Source organism: Rana temporaria, chromosome 3, assembly GCF_905171775.1.
Source record: "Rana temporaria chromosome 3, aRanTem1.1, whole genome shotgun sequence".
NCBI classification, from domain to species: domain Eukaryota; kingdom Metazoa; phylum Chordata; class Amphibia; order Anura; family Ranidae; genus Rana; species Rana temporaria.
This window is the reverse complement of record NC_053491.1, coordinates 81,272,840-81,289,783: the sequence shown is the minus strand read 5'-3', so window position 1 is coordinate 81,289,783 and position 16,944 is coordinate 81,272,840. Positions and strand designations below refer to the sequence as shown.

At 42.7% G+C, this 16,944-nt stretch overlaps 1 protein-coding gene across 1 annotated transcript in view; it reads left to right on the top strand.

Moving 5' to 3' along the window:
- MPHOSPH10 (M-phase phosphoprotein 10) overlaps positions 1-15,302 on the top strand; it is a 29,329-nt gene extending 14,027 nt beyond the window's left edge. Inside the window, exons 5-11 of the mRNA XM_040342817.1 lie at positions 2,594-2,735; positions 5,814-5,881; positions 8,954-9,091; positions 10,564-10,674; positions 13,149-13,256; positions 13,439-13,669; positions 14,914-15,302. Of these exons, the coding sequence (XP_040198751.1) occupies positions 2,594-2,735; positions 5,814-5,881; positions 8,954-9,091; positions 10,564-10,674; positions 13,149-13,256; positions 13,439-13,669; positions 14,914-15,063 (948 nt within the window). The 3' untranslated portion in view covers positions 15,064-15,302. The remainder of the gene's footprint in view (positions 1-2,593; positions 2,736-5,813; positions 5,882-8,953; positions 9,092-10,563; positions 10,675-13,148; positions 13,257-13,438; positions 13,670-14,913) is intronic.
- Positions 15,303-16,944: the final 1,642 nt, after the last annotated feature.

The following is a 16,944-nucleotide window of genomic DNA, read 5'->3' as shown; positions in this document are numbered from 1 at the left end:
CGAAAGTCCCGTGCTCGTCCCCATCATCCTCCTTGTTTCGGAGCCTGGCCGTTGATTGGCTACACTGGATGGATTGAAAGCATCGCAGCCATAGGCTCGCGCTGCTGTCAATCGCATCCAATGGTGTGCCGGGGCGGGGCAGAGTGATAGAGCCGGCGGCTATTGCCACTCATTGTATCACAAGAGCGCACCCGCAGGAACTCAACACCATGCGAGCTTGCTCGCATGAAGGTGTTGAGTTCTTGCATGGAGGAGCCGAGCCAGCCGCAGAGGGACTCCAGAAGACCAGGATCGGGAGCACTCTGTGCAAAACGAAAGTAACTTTACAACTCCTTTTAAAGTGCCTCTGATTAACCCCAAATAAAGTTCAGCTGTTCTAGTAGGTCTTTCCTGACATTTTCTTAGTCGCATCCTACAGCAAAAGCCATGGTCTGCAGAGAGCTTCCAAAGCATCAGAGGGATCTCATTGTTAAAAGGTATCAGTCAGGTGAAGGGTACAAAAGAATTCCCAAGGCATTAGATATACCACGGAATACAGTGAAGACAGTCATCAAGTGGAGATGTCCCTCCAAAATTGATAAAAAGACAAGAAGAAAACTGGTCAGGGAGGCTGCAAAGAGGCCTACAGCAACATTAAATGAGCTGCAGAAATATCTGGCAAGTACTGGCTGTGTGGTACATGTGACAACAATCTCCTGTGTTGTTCATATGTCTGAGCTATGGGGGAGAGTGGCAAGACAGAACTTCTTACGAAGAAAAACGTCAAAGGCCAGCTACATTTTGCAAAAACACATCTGAAGTCTCCCCAAAGCATGTAGGAAAATGTGTTATGGTGTGATGAAACCAAGGTTAAACTTTTTGGCCATAATGCCAAAAGATTTGTTTGTCACAAAAACACTGCACATCACCAAAAGAACACCATACCCACCGTGAAGCATGGTGGTGGCAGCAGCAAACAGATTGAGTGCTGTAATAAAATCAAAAGGTGCTTCAACAAAGTATTAGTTTAAGGGTGTGCACACTTATGCAACCATATTATTATTATTATTATTATTATTATATTTTTTTTTTTATTTTTTTTTTTTACTTCCCTCCACCTAAAAGATTTCAGTTTGTTGTTCACCTGAGTTGTACAGTTTATAGGGCACATCAAAGATGGAAAAAGTTCTGAAATTATTTATCCTTGTCTCGTTTGTTTACAACACAGAAACCTGACATTTTACCAGGGGTGTGTAGACTTTTTATATCCACTGTATGTAAAAAGAACCCATTTACAGATCGTATACCTCCTTTTATATGAACTACAAAGTTTTCTGCAAATCTACATGCACTAATTGGGGTTGATTTAGGCCCCTTTCACACTGGCTTTCCGATCAGGTCCACCTCTGTTTTTCAGGCGGACCTGATCAGAGCTTCCATGCCCCTCTATGGGACATGGGATGTCGGTGGTGAAATACTCGCTGCTATCCGATCCTGTCCGCCAAATCCAGACAGATGGTAACCCTATTTTCTAACCGTCTGGCGGATCGGAGAGGTGGCCTGTTTTCATCCAGTCTCCCCATAGAGGAGGGATGGACTCTGACAGGTCTGTCTCTGCACAGTGAGCTGAGACAGACCTGTCATCCGCCTGCTCAGCTGATCGATCACCGCCAAACAAGCGGATTCCGTCAAAATGGATTCACCCAGTTTGAAAGGACCCTAATTAATACTGTGGAATGCTAAATCTGGTGCAGCTGTGCATGGTAGCCAATCAGCTGCTAACTTCAGCTTGTTCAATTAATCTTCAACAAATAAAAACCTGGAAGCTGATTGGTTTCTATGCACAGCTGCACCAGCACCAAACATTATATATATTTTTTTTATTCTAACACCCTAGAGAAGAAAATGGCGATCGTTGCAATACTTTCTGTCACGTTGTATTTGCGCAGCGGTCTTACAAGCGCACTTTTTGGGGGAAAAAATACACTTTTTTTATTACTAAAAAATAAGACAACAGTAAAGTTATCCCAATTTTTTTTTATATTGTTAAAGATAATGTTACGCCGAGTAAATTAATACCCAACATGTCACGCTTCAAAATTTCGTCCGCTTGTGGAATGCCGACAAACTTTTTAAAATCTCCATAGGCGACGTTTAAAAAATTCTACAGGTTGCATGTTTTGAGTTAGAGGAGGTCTAGTGCTAGAATTATTGCTCTCGCTCTAAAGATCGCGACGATACCTCACATGTGTGGTTTGAATACCGTTAACATATGCGGGCGCTACTCACGTATGTGTTCGCTTCTGCGTGCGAGCTCGGCGGGACGGGGTGCGTTTTTTGGCTCCTAACTTTTAGCTGGCTCCTAGATTCCAAGCAAATTTGTCAAACCCTGCTTTAGAGGGTTGTACGCACCGCTTTGGTTTTTGTGATTTCAAATTCACATGCATTTCTTACAAGAGATAGTTGTTAGACACAAAAGTTGTTCGTAAAAACCATCTACTTCTATGGATGTGATCCAATAAACAGGCAATTAAGATTTAAAATAAAAACACTTGTTACCGTTATATAGACATGTAATAGTCTTTTCTCTTGTGTTAAACTTATTGGTTCACAGATGAGTGAGAAGATTCAGACTCTCCAGAAACAAATGCTTGATGAGAAATCCTGGCAGCTGAGCGGAGAAGTAACCGCACAGAAGAGGCCTGAGAACAGTTTGATGTCCGAGTCCTTGGTCTTTGACCACGCCTCCAGAATGGGTAGGTTTTGGTTTCTTTCCGTTATCGTTTGTTAAAAGATCATGATTGTGTGTGTGTGTAATTTTAGCGGTTAAAAAATATATAAATATGTGCACCCTCAGGTGACGCACACTCAGCATAAATCCAGCATAGAGTGATGTGCTTTGTTCATATTTCATATCCAAGTTTTACAACCACTTAAAAAGAAACAAACGTGTGCGATAGTGTACTATACAAAAGTTTTAGGCAGGGGGGAAGAAATGCTGTAAAGTAAGAATGCTTTCAAAAATATATATTTAAATTGTTTATTATCAATATGCAAAGTGAGACAAATCTAGTTTGCTGTAACTACCCTTTGGCTTAAAACCAGCATCAATTCTTACGCACTGAAGTCGCCGCCCACTCCGCCTCCTGTAGTGACAGTGGTAGACTGTTTTAAAAAAGATGAGACCGCGCGGGACCCCACCCGGCCCCGTCATTAATTAGCAGAGATCTGTAAATGTTAGACAAGTTCCAACAGCCTTTGCATTTGTCAGCTTGTCTCTTCCTGTCAGTGTGCATCTATCTGCCTGTCCATACGAGGTGTGTGTGTGTGTGTGTGTATATATATATATATATATATATATATTTTTACCTGCAAAAAAACGTTTTTTTTTAATTATTTTTATGGAAACTTCTTTTATCAACATTTACTGCAGGTGAGTCCTTTCAGGTGCATGTACTTTAACCACTTAAGGACCCCTTCACACAGATATACGTCGGCAGAATGGCACGGCTGGGCACAATCGCGTACCTGTACGTGTCTCTTTATGCCCAGCCGTGGGGTCGCGAGCGCGGCACACTCGCGACCCGGTTCTAAGCTCCGTGTCCGCGGGACCCGATCGCCGTCGGTGTCCCGTGATCGGTCCCCGGAGCTGAAGAACGGGGAGAGGTGTGTGTGTAAACACACCTTCCCCGTTCTTCACAGTGGCAGTGTCACTGATCGTCTGTTCCCTGATATAGGAAAAGACTATCAATGATGTCACACGTCCAGCCCCGCCCCTTACAGTTAGAAACACATATGAGGTCACACTTAACCCCTACAGTGCCCCATAGTGTGTAACATTTTTATAGCACTTTTTGCTGTGAAAATGACAATGGTCCCAAAAATGTGTCAAAATTGTCCGATGTGTCCGCCATAATGTCGCAGTCCCGAAAAAAATTGCTGATCGCTGCCATTGGTAGTAAAAAAAAAAAAAAAAAATGTTAATAAACGTGCAATAAAACTATCCCCTATTTTGTAAACGCTATAAATTTTGCGCAAACCAATCCATAAACGTTTGTTGCGATTTTTTTTTTATTTTGTTTTTTTGTTTTTTTAATACGTATCGGCCTAAACTGAGAAAACAATTTTTTTTTTTTTTTTTTTTTTTTATATATATACCGTATTTTCCGGCGTATAAGACGACTTTCTGGATGCAAAAAAATGCATCCAAAGTCGGGGGTCGTCTTATACGCCGGGTACAGTCTCAGTACTCACTTTTTTCCCAGCGCTGACAGTGTCCCATGCTGCGATCGCGATCGTGAAGGATTTCAAAGCCGCGCCTTCACTGCAGAGTGTTCTGTGATAGGATGAACAAAAATCTTCCCAGCAGCGCCTCTGTTCTTTGTTCCTCCTATCACAGATGCCTTCTCATCCTCGGACGAGATGAGAAGACGTCCGTGATAGGCGGGAAACATAACAGAGGCGCTGCTGGGAAGATTTTTGTTCATCCTATCACAGAACACTCTGCAGTGAAGGCGCGGCTTTGAAATCCTTCACGATCGCGATCGCAGCATGGGGGACTGTCAGCGCTGGGGAAAAAAGTGAGTGTTAATGCACTGGGGGGGGCAACAAGTTCAGGCACAGTGGGGGCAAGTGATGGCACAATGGCAATGTGAGGGGCAAGTGATGGCAATGTGGGGGCATGTAATGGCACAATGGCAATGTGGGGGCATGTAATGGCACAATGGCAATGTGGGGGCATGTAATGGCACAATGGCAATGTGGGGGCATGTAATGGCACAATGGCAATGTGGGGGCATGTAATGGCACAATGGCAATGTGGGGGCATGTAATGTAATGGCACAGTCTGGGCATGTAATGTAATGGCACAGTGAGTAATGTAATGGCACAGTCTGGGCATGTAATGTAATGGCACAGTGAGTAATGTAATGTAATGGCACAGTGAGATTTGAAAAAGCCTGTTTCTGTCAGCGGTTCTGGCTACCCCTCAGCTTCCAGAAAGACAGTAAGAAGGGGGTAGTCTTATACAGTGAGTATATCCCAAAATCAAAATAAAAATATTGCATTTTTCTTCAAAATTGTCGCTCTATTTTTGTTTATAGCTCAAAAAATAAAAACCGCAGAGGTGATCAAATACCACCAAAATAAAGCTCTATTTGTGGGGAAAAAAGGACGACAATTTTGTTTGGGAGCCACGTCGCACGACCGCGCAATTGTGCGTTAAAGCGACACAGTGCCGAATCGCAAAAAAGGGCAAGGTCCTTAACCTGCATAATGGTCCGGGTCTTAAGTGGTTAAATGATTGTGATCGATCATCACTAGTAAAGTGTTTGTTGAAAGTCACCTTCACCTTCAAATCGCATGCCAAATCGGTGGCTCTTGCCGGCAATGGCACCACCCGAGTTTCTGTACTACTTTTGATGACTTTGGGGTGCAATTTTTCAATGGACATCTGTGCAGGAACCCACGCAGATGTCTGAAATCGCCCCCAGAGTGGGACTCGCATGCGGGTATGAAATCGTGTGAGCTCAGCTGATCTCGCACAGTTTCAATCCCGCTGCCAGTGTGAACCTAGGCTTACTGCTGTATAAATATCCTTAATTGTCGTAATTTTTTTTTTTATGAAGAAAATTACCAATTGGATCCTCCCTGTGCATTCCAGGATATAAAGTAATTGAGCGTACAAAACATGATCAAGGCTCACATAAGTGTTTCTTACTGTGACATCAGACATGGGTTTTCGGGTGTAAGAAGAAGAAAGAATATATTTTGTAGTGTTGGTTACAGGTGTCTGCCATTTGCATCCTTAATATTTTTTCCACGCTTTATTACAGCGCCTGCAATCACAGAGGAAACCACACTACAACTTGAGGATATTATCAAACAGAGAATTCAAGACCAGGTCAGTGGCCTTTTCAAAACAAATCAAGTTATGGTTTAGTTACAGTGGTCCAGTTTAGACCAATATACGTTTGTATGTGTCATACGTGGCCAATCCCTGTGGAGGCTGGAAATCATTGTAGTAGACACCGCTACCACGGTGATTGTTTCTAGCTTCTGGCTCCTATGCCAAACGTCTACTTGGTGAATATAGGGGGTTGTCTGTTCAGCACATTGCATTTTCTCAATGAATGCAAAGCGATCTCTGATTGGACAAGGTAGAGATTGTAATTACCTGCCTCCCCATCTTGGCCACCTTGCATTTTAAAGGTAACCATAACTTTTACATTTTCCGAAGAGTTCACATGGTGTTTTCTGTGTTTAAACAAGACAGCGTTTATTTTTTTACTTCATTAAAAATTCGATCACATACGCAATTTCATTCTCTACTATTTTATGATGTTTTAGGGTTGCATATTTTACTTTTCACCAGCAGATGGCGCTGTAGTAGGAAATTGCATAGCATGGTTACTCTCTATTGCTATATTTTCACTTTGAGACATTGAGGCTGCATTAACACCTGAGCGTACGTGCGTTTTTACCATGGTTTTTTACGTCGCAATTTTGTTCATTTCACCAATGTAAATGGCAGAAAAATGCCTGTAATCTGCCCCTAGGAAGCTCATTTTCTTTTTTGAGCTTGGGGCGTTTTTCAGGCGTTTTGCTTCAGGTGACAAAACGCTCAGATGTGAACAGGTGCCATTTAAATGAATGTGATTTTGCTTGTTGGGCGTTTTATGAGCTGAAATGCTCAGGTGTGAATTCAGCCTAAAGGAGTTGTAAAGGCAATTTTTTTTTTTTTTTCATCTTATTGCATTCTATGCATTAAGATAGAAAACCTTCTGTGTGTAGCAGGCCCCCCAGCACACCCTTATTACTTACCTGAGCCCCTTCTCTGTCCAGCGATGTCCATGATTCCCTCGGCCGTCTGGGAATCTCCTTCTGATTGGCTGGGGGCACAGGCGTGGCACAATTGGCTCCTGTGGCTGTCAATCAAAGTCTGCCAATTAGGGCAGAGAGGGGGTGGTGCCGAACGGCAGCTGAGTGTCTGAATGGACACAGGACTGCAGCTCTGCTCGGGTGCCCCCATAGAAAGCTGCTGGTCTATGGGGGCACTCGTCAGGAGGGAGGGGCCAGGAGCAGCGAAGAAGGACCCGAGAAGAGAAGGATCTGGGTTGCTTTGTGCAAAACCAACTGCACATAGGAGGTAAGTATAACATGTATGGTTTTTGTTTTTAAAGCAAGACTTTACAGTCGCTTTAAACGAGGTCCAGATAGTGTAACACCGCTCATACTGTGGATAAATAATTCCTCGTTGCTGCTGGCCGTAGCTCACCACCATCAATAGGAACTGGAAATATAGGAAAATTGGTCGCACACCATTGTAGACCGATTTCACACGGTTTATGTCCTTTTGCACTTTGACAATAACAGTAACTATTCTATAGAAGTTCTTCCTTCCATAGTGTGCGGCCAATTTTCCTTTTTCTTCAATCACTTTAAACAAGGTTGGAAATCTGGTAGTATTATTGAATTGGAGGCATAACCAGTTTTTATTAGCCAGCGGGGGACCCGAGAAGAGGAGGATCGGGGCTGCTCTGTGTAAAACCATTACATAGATCAGGTAAGTACAGTGCATCCAGAGAGTATTCACAGCGCTTCACTTTTTTCCACATTTTATGTTACAGCCTTATTCCAAAATTGATTAAATTCATTTTTTTTCTCAAAATTCTATAAACTATACCCCATAATGACAATATGAAAGAAGTTTTTATAAATTTGCAAAGATTTCAAACAAATAAATCCCATGTACAGAAGTATTCACACCCTTTGTCATGACACTCAAAATTGAGCTCAGGTGCATCCTGTTTCCACCGATCATCCTTGAGACGTTTCTACAACTTGAGTGGAGTCCACCTGTGATACATTCAGTTGATTGAACATGATTTAGAAAGGCACACACCTGTTTATATAAGGTCTTGCAGTTTAGGCCCCTTTCACACGGGGCGGATCAATAATGATCGGTGTTCACCCGATCCGCCAGACGGATGGAAAAGTAGGTTTTTCCTCCGTCACACTTTGGCGGATCGGAGCGGGTCGGATGTCACTGCTGACATCCGTGGCTCCATAGAGGAGCACGGAGCGCCCGTTCAGGTCCGCCTAAAAAACTGGCAGGCGGATCTGAGCGGTCCGCCCGTGTGAAAGAGCCCGAACAGTGCATGTCATACCACAAACCAAGCCATGAAGCAATTGTTTGTCGAGACAGAATTGTATTGAGGAACAGATCTGGGGAAGGGTACAGAAAAATGTCTGCAGCATTGAAGGTCCCAATAATCTTAGTGGTCTCCATCATCTAATGAACGAAGTTTGGAACCACCAGGACTCTACCTAAAGCGAGCCGTCCGGCTAAACCTGAGCGATTGGGGGAGAAAGGCCTTAGTCAGGGAGGTGAGCAAGAATCCAATGGTCACTCTGACAGAGCTCCAGCTTATTTTGGTGGAGATAAGGCTCTAACATAACAAAATGTGGAAAAAGTGAATACTTTCCTGATGCACTGTACTTGCCTGCATAGCAGCCCCGATCCTCCTCTTCTTGGGTTCCCCCTGGCACTCCTGCTGAGTGCCCCCTGTGCAAGCTGCTTGCTATGGGGACACTTTTATGTGCTCACTCCCGAGCCGCCACTGTGTGCCCATAAGACACACAGCACGGCTCAGCCCTGCTCCCTCCTGGCAGACTGACAACAGGGGGAGCCAATGGCTCCCACTGCTGTGCCTCATCCAGTAAGGAGGGAGAGCAGCCATTGTCGTGCACATTGCTGGATCAGGCACAGGTAAGTATAAGGGGGACTGAGTGGGGAGCTGCACACTGAATGTTTTTTTACATAGACTAGAATGCAGGAAGGTAAAAATCCTTCAGCCTTTACAACCGCTTTAGTCTAGGTGTGTGTTTGCATGCTCTTCAGACTTCCCTTTTACACTGGTCTCTTTTGCATGTTATGTATGTATGCTAAGCTTTTATTTTCTTTATTTCCAAGGTGTGGGATGATGTGGTGCGCAAGGAAAAGCCAAAGGAAGATGCCTTTGAGTACAAGAAGCGACTTACTCTGGACCATGATAAGAGCAAACTAAGTCTAGCAGAGATTTATGAACAGGAGTATGTAAAACTTAACCAGGTAAGCATTTTTAGCTATAAAGATCCAAGTTCTGTTAAAGTGGATTTTCACCCTTAAAAATTTAAAAAAAATACCTTTCTCCTGCCCATCCCCCAGCTACACACACATATTCCCCCCCCCCCTTTTTTTTTTCGAATGTAGAGGTATCACTCCCCCAATTCCTCCTGGGCTATATTCCATGCATATCCCAGGAGGTACCAGGAGCACTAGAGTCATTCTAATAATTAAAGCGGTTGTAAACCCTCCCTCAATTGTATATTCGCAGTATTATGAAAGACAAGGTATTTAGCAATCGATTGATCACGTTGTATATAAATAATTGTTTTATCTTACTGCATATATTCTTTATCTTGTAAAAGTTTTTCTGCATATTAGCTGGCGCCATCTCCACTGTGGTCTTCCGCATCTGAAACTATCTTTATTTCCGCCCACAGTACGTTCTCATCTCGGTAATCCCGCGCATGCGTCTTCGTAACAAGCCCATTGTTCTATCAGTATGGGTCCCCCCGCTCTGTGCTGGCCAGCACTGTTCTATCGGAATGTCCAACTAAAAAAAAATCTCTGCTGAATACAACCGCCTCTTGCTGTGAGCGCGGCCAGCGCTGTTCTATCGAGATGATAGGACACCTCTGTCTCTCCTCCACCCTGTGACGTACAAGTCACATGGTACCCAAAGAAGCATCGCGGGATGTCGGGGCTGACGTCTAAAACAGGAAATGACGCAGCCCCGACATAGACACTGAACTTTTTTGGCCGGGTCTCGGCTTGCCGGATACGGCGCATGCGTGTTAGACGTCATGACTCGGCTAAATATCGATAACTGGGACAGGAGGCAGGTAGAGTAAAAATTAACAATGGCAATTAATTTTAATTAACTAAATACGAATTTTAAATGCGAAGTCAGAATTTTGGGTATACAACCGCTAAACTAGGAGGGGGGCGGACCTAGCGGCACATCACTGGGAGGTGCTTCCCTTAGCTCCCTTTAACCTTAAAGAGCCAGCAGCCTCCCATTGATGTAAAAAACATGCTAATGTAGGACCTAAGCCATGGCTGCAGAAAAGGGAATCTCAGCAGGACAACGCTGGATCCGCTGGGTGAGTATCTGAACTGTGAGGGAACCCGACATCGGGTGAGCAGGGGAAAATAAAAATTAATAGTGGGGGGGGGGGGGGGGTGAAGTTTCTCGGCAATGTAAAAGGTGTTTGTATGCTTACCTAATTTATGTTTAAAATATAAAAGTAGTATATGTTAACAGTCTGGTACATCACTGATGATGAAACGGCTGTATGCAGTTTGGAATAAACATCTTTGTAATATTAGGCTATATTTGCATATACACTAGCGGGTCTGGATGTGAAGGAATGGTTTGCATTTCTAGTCCTTTTCTCACCATAACTTGTATTGTCCTGTCGTACAGTCTGCTGTAAGATTCAGTTGTCTGATAACTTTTTTTTTTTTTTTTTCGTTAGAAAAAAGTGGAAGAGGAAGAAGATCCGAAGCATGTAGAGATACAGAAATCAATGGACAGCCTGTTCCTAAAGCTAGATGCCTTGTCAAATTTCCATTTCACACCAAAACCAGTAATTCTTTTATTTTACCATTATTATTTTTTTTGTCTTTTTGCTAAACTGAAGTGATTGTAAAAATAATACATATGCTGAAGAGACTGTGTTTAGTTGTTGATGGTGTCGCAATAAATTAAGTGTCAGCACACCTGCCCTGCTTACTAAGTAGTGAAGCAAGGATAAAAATAAAGAAACCTGTATCTTTTTTTTACTGAAAAGATCTTTATTTTGAAGAAGACAAAATACAAAATACATCCAACAAGGTTGGTTATAAGCATGAAAAGTCCGATAAGGCATATCCCAACATAAAACATTCAGAGGAAAGGCCCTCTGTGATCAACAATTAGAACAGAGACATCATATCCACAAAGACAGCTAATTTGAACTCGTAACCATCATCTGTCATAAGTGTCATAAGGAAAGCCTTTAGCAAAGGATCAACCATGTTAACGTGGAAAAGCCAAAGAAAAGTAAAAAACAAATCAAAAAAGATGACAAAAAATAAAAGACACAAAAATCATAACGAATCACATGAAATCTTATCATCTGAACGAGATCGAGATAGTTCTTCTCTAATAAACCATATACTCAAATTAGTCTATGACTGTTCCATTATACGATACAAGAACCAAGGGCTCCATTTAGCATCATGAAGATGCATAGTGTCTCTAAGAGTGTGATGAATCTTCTCTGTGAGCATAATCTGATCCACCCTAGCTACTATCTGTGCCAGAGGAACCACACTGGACTTCCAGTGGAGCGCAATTGTCCACTGAACTGCCACACAGATAGTGTGTAGCAGCCGCATCATAGGTTTAGGAGTATCGGGGATACTCTCGAACAGCAAACAGTGAGTGTGTGTCAGAGCCATGCCTCCCCCAGCCAACTTATCCATCAAAACCAAGACCTCCCCCCAAGTTGGGCGCAACTTTTCACATTCCCAAAACAAGAAACCTGTATCTTTAACCACTTGTTGACCGCAATATGTATATATACGTTGCGGTTTGCAAGTGGTTCATGGCTGAAGATATAGCCATAGCCTTGTGTGTTTTTTTTGTTGTTTTTTTTAAGCGTTCTGATCGACTCATGAGCCACTGGGATGCTTTCAAAAGAATCAAGTAGGGAAGTTCCCCCTCCCCCTGCAACAACCGGTGTTTCTCTGGCTTACCGTTTCCGCTGGCTCATCCAAGAAACGGTGCAGCCAGCTGGTCACACAGGCGATCAAATTGTAGATCCGCTCTGGTCGCCTTTATAGTCTTGGAGAAACAGAGTGACGTAATAACGTCTCTCCCGTTCCTGGGTGGAAGTAACCGAGTTTGTTGTTTTAACAAAAGATCCAAAAACAAATTTTCTTTTGCTTTCAAAAGGTTAAGATTTGTGGTTCATAAAGTAAAAAAATTCAAAGCGCCCCCATCCCTCATGCACAAAAGCATATGTAAACGGTGATGTGAGGTTTCGCCGCAAATGTTGGAGCAAATATTCTAGCGCTAGACCTCCTCTGTAACTCTAAACAGGTAACCTGTAAAGGCATTTAAAGCGTTGCCTATGGAGATTTTTAAGTCCTGTAGATTGTCGCCATTCCACCAGCGTGCACAATTGTAAAGCGTGACATGTTGGGTATTTATTTACTCAGTGTAATATCTTTTATAGTATACAAAAAACTTGGGCAGATATCGAAGTATTTGGCAGTAGTGGTCAAGCTAACTGAGAAGACCGAAGAGTCCTAGTCATTTTCTGTTGATAAATTTGCTTTGGAAATTTGGGTCCCGTTCACACTGCACAATGCAGTGCAGGAGAGTTGCGTTAGCGAGTGGCTTTCCGCACCGCATTCCGACTGCAATTCCACTGCAATCTGCTCTGGGCCTCAGTTCAAGTTAACATCCCAAACACAGGTCACAATCGCATTGTGTTTTCCCACACCAGATCACATGGTACCATGCAATGCAGTTGCTGCACATACAAAAAGTAGTGCCGCATGTGCAGTGCGATTTCAGCCCATTTAAAAAAGATGGGGGCTGAAATTACACTGCACAGAACAGCATGGGAACCGCACAGCGTTCCTGAGCGCTTCACATGCAATGCTTGGTGTGAATGGTTCCGTGGATGAACTGATGTAGTTCATAGATCTCGTATACAAAAACTGTCTAAATGTGGTTATTTTTAATCCTTTTATATCATAAAGGAAAGATTGTCACTTTAGTTTTCCTGTGAAATATAATGCAAAGCAAATTATTGGCTACACCTATACTAAAAAGGCATTGTGGAATTGAATTATCCTGATGTATGAAATTCTGCAGCCCCATCTGATGATATAAATTCTTGCACAGTGTATGTTCTAGTCTATGCAGCATCTATTCAGCAATGATTTACAGGTGGCCAGCTTGTCTAAAAAAAAAAATAATCAGTCTGGTTATGAAATAAATTTACTTGTTGCTTAGCAATGTAAAAAAGTTGAATGATTATCAATAACTAATGCTTTTGTCATGCAGCCTGTTCCAGAAATTAAGGTGGTATCAAATCTCCCTGCAATCAGTATGGAAGAGGTGGCACCAGTGGGAGTGAGCGAAGCGGCTCTCCTGGCTCCAGAAGAAGTCAAAGTAAGTAGAAGACGTGTACCAGATCTAGATATTCATACACGTAACCCCATCATGTGGGACACAGTGGCAGAAAAATTACAGTAACAATGTGGGTCATGTGACACTGTTAAAGCTGATTGCTGGCCTAATGTGTGAATGACTCGCTTGCAGAGTGCTTAGTCTGGTTGTTTCATATTTTATAGGAGAAGAGCAAAGCTGGAGACCTAAAAACAAACGCTGAAAAGACGGCCACAGACAAGAAGCGTGACAGACGGAAAAAGAAGGTCATGAAAAAGTTTAAAATAAAGGAAAAAGAGAAACGTCAGAAGCTAGCAGAGAAACAGAGAGCGGAGAAGGGGAAGCAGCCAACAAAACAAGCCGCAGAAGCCAACATCAAGAAACTTGCCAAAGACGGAAAGGCCACTGTGCTGAAGGTAATTGTCTCTTTCCACCAGTTATTGGCCATTTCACCCCTATTAACCCCTAAATGGGGGATCCAGCTCATACCAGGTTTTCAAACCAGAAAGTATTCGAACGATTATTCTTATCAATTCACCTTATTGTCATTGTTGATTGAAAGTAGGGCTTTGGTGCTACCTCATATGGCCTATTTTATGACAGCATGAGATATGAAAATAATAAAAACATTCTCAGCATATCAAAGATACACAATTTTAAAGTGAGTGTCCAAAGGTAGATAATATAACAAGGTCATCACATCCGCAAACATTATCGCTAGAGAAGAACGGGAGCTTTATAAATGCAAATACAGGATACGTGGGAGCCAAATACCACAGGAATAGTTCTAGTATGTCAGCTGAAAATGTTGGCAAGTAGCTGGACCCCATAAGGGACAATTTAACCACTTCAGCCCCTGAAGATTTTATACCCCTTAATGACCAGAGCATTTTTTGCAATTCGGCAGTGCGTCGCTTAACTGACAATTGCGCGGTTGTACCCAAACAAAATTGATGTCCCCCGCCCCACAAACAGGGCTTTCTTTTGGTGGTATTTGATCACCTCTGCAGTTTTTATTTTTTGCGCTATAAACAAAAAAAATAAGAGCGACAAGAGAAAAAATTTAATTTTTACTTTTTGCTATAATAAATATCCCCCAAAAATATATTAAAAAAAAACGCAATAAAACACTTGACACCATTTTGGGACCACTGACATTTATACAGCGAGCTATAAATAGCCACTGATTACTGTGTAAATGTCACTGGCAGGGAAGGGGTTAAACACTAGGGGGTGATCAAGGGGTTAAATGTGTTCCCTCTGTGTGTTCTAACTGTAGGGGGGGATGGGCTACCACTGACATGACAAAGATCACTGTTCCGATGACGGGGAGTAGTAGATCCCTGTCCTGTCATTAGGCAGAACAAGGAAATGCCTTGTTGACATGGGCATCTCCCCGTTCTGCCTCTCCTCGTCACGATCGTGTGACACCGCCGACAGCGTGCGCTAGCCCGGGATTACGAAGGGCCTTTTTTCTGCAAGTATGGTGCATGATATTGTAAGTCCACCTTTTGGTTTTAGTAAATCAACTCAATGTGTTCTATGACAGAAGCAGTTTTATTGTTTGGTACAAGGAGATTATTACAATGAATTTACTCATCTCTACTCTTTATCTTGTTTTGGGTATTTTAATATTGTACATTTTGTGTTTTTGCTACAGGATGAAGGAAAGGATAAAGCACTGAAGTCGTCACAAGCATTCTTTTCTCAATTGCAAGATCAAGTTAAATCGCAAATCAAAGGTGCCAAGTCTGCAAACAAGAACACAAAGAAAAAACACGAACTGTCAGCCCACAAACTTAAACTGTAACAAATCTTTGTTTTAGGAAATGGCAACATTTGTAAAGAAACGTTTCCAGTTTTTAAGCCATGGCATTTGTAAAATCCAACGGAGTTTATTTTAGATTTCCTTTATACTGCCTGGAACTGACTTGTTCAGAGTGTGCTGGATGCTGTACATGACCTTTGTAAAGTGTGGGAATTATTTAAGGAACCATCCTTTGCTGTTCATTTTACTTGTTTCATTAAAAGATCATTTTTCATTTGTAATTTCTGGACTGTTGGTGCCGTTATCCTTCTCAGCAGAAGATTGGATATTGCGTAGATTTGCACCACACCCAATTCTGCCATTTTTTTTTTTTTTTCTGTCTTAATTCCCAATTTATAGATCTATATATAATTAATAAATAAAAATGTATATAAAATCTCACAGAAGTGAGTACACCCCTCACATTTTTGTAAATATTTTTCATGTGACAACACTGAAGAAATTACACTTTGCTACAATGTAAAGTAGTGAGTGTGCAGCTTGTATAACAGTGTAAATTTGCTGTCCCCTAAAAATAACAACCCACAGCCATTAATGTCTAAACCGCTGGCAACAAAAGTGAGTACACCCCAAAGTGAAAATTTACAAAGTGTCAATATTTTGTGTGGCCATCCTTATTTTCCAGCATTGCCTTAACCCTCTTGGGCATAGAGTTCACCAGAGCTTCACAGGTTGCCACTGGAGTCCTCTTCCACTCCTCCATGATGACATCACGGAGCTGGTGAATGTTAGAGACTTTGTGCTCTTCCATTTGAGGATGCCCCACAGATGCTCAATAGGGTTTAGGTCTGGACACATGCTTGGCTAGTCCATCACCTTTACCCTCAGCTTCTTAGCAAGGCAGTGGTCATCTTGGAGGTGTGTTTGGGGTCGTTATCATGTTGGAATACTGCTCTGCTTCAGTATGTCACAGTACATGTTGGCATTCATGGTTCCCTCAATGAACTGTAGCTCCCCAGTGTTGGCAGCACTCATGCAGCCCCAGACCATGACACTCCCACCATCATGCTTGACTGTAGGCAAGACAAACTTATCTTTGTACTCCTCACCTGGTTACTGCCACACACACTTGACACCATCTGAACCAAATCATTTTTATCTTGGTCTCATCAACCACAGGACTTGGTTCCAGTAATCCATGTCCTTAGTCTGCTTGTCTTCAGCAAACTGTTTGCAGGCATCATATTGAGAAGAGGCTTCCTTCTGGGACGACAGCCATGCAGACCAGTTTGATGCAGTGTATGGGGAAAAAGGATACTGCGCTTATTCTAAATGGCATGTAGAGAAAAAGCCGCAACTAAAAAATTTTATACAACATCAAACAAATTATACAAAGAAAAAAGTTGCACTAATGTGCGTATAAATAGATGCACTGAAACCAGCGCAAATAGTACAAAGAAAATATTAAATAAGTGACAAACTGTGATTAAACCGTGAGCATCTATAAAATATTGGAATATTATATCTTGTGCACAGTTAGGCCCCTTCCACACAGGGCGGATCAGTAATGATCCGCTCCGCTTACTCAGCGGGGATCGCTCCATTGATCCCCGCTGAGCTGGCCGATGACAGGGTGGTCCCCGCACACTGTGCAGGGACCGCCCTGTCTTTTCTCCGCTCTCCCCTATGGGGGCATCGGATGAACACGGACCGTCTGTCCATGTTCACCCGATCCACCAGACGGATGGAAAAGTAGGTTTTTCCTCAGTCACACTTTGGCGGGTCAGATGTCAGCGGGCATGTCACCGCTGACATCCGCAGCTCCAAAGAGGAGCATGGAGCGCCCGTTCAGGTCCGCAAAAAAAAAAAAACTGGCAGGCGGACCTGAGCCCATGTGAAAGAGACCTTATAATTTAACCATGG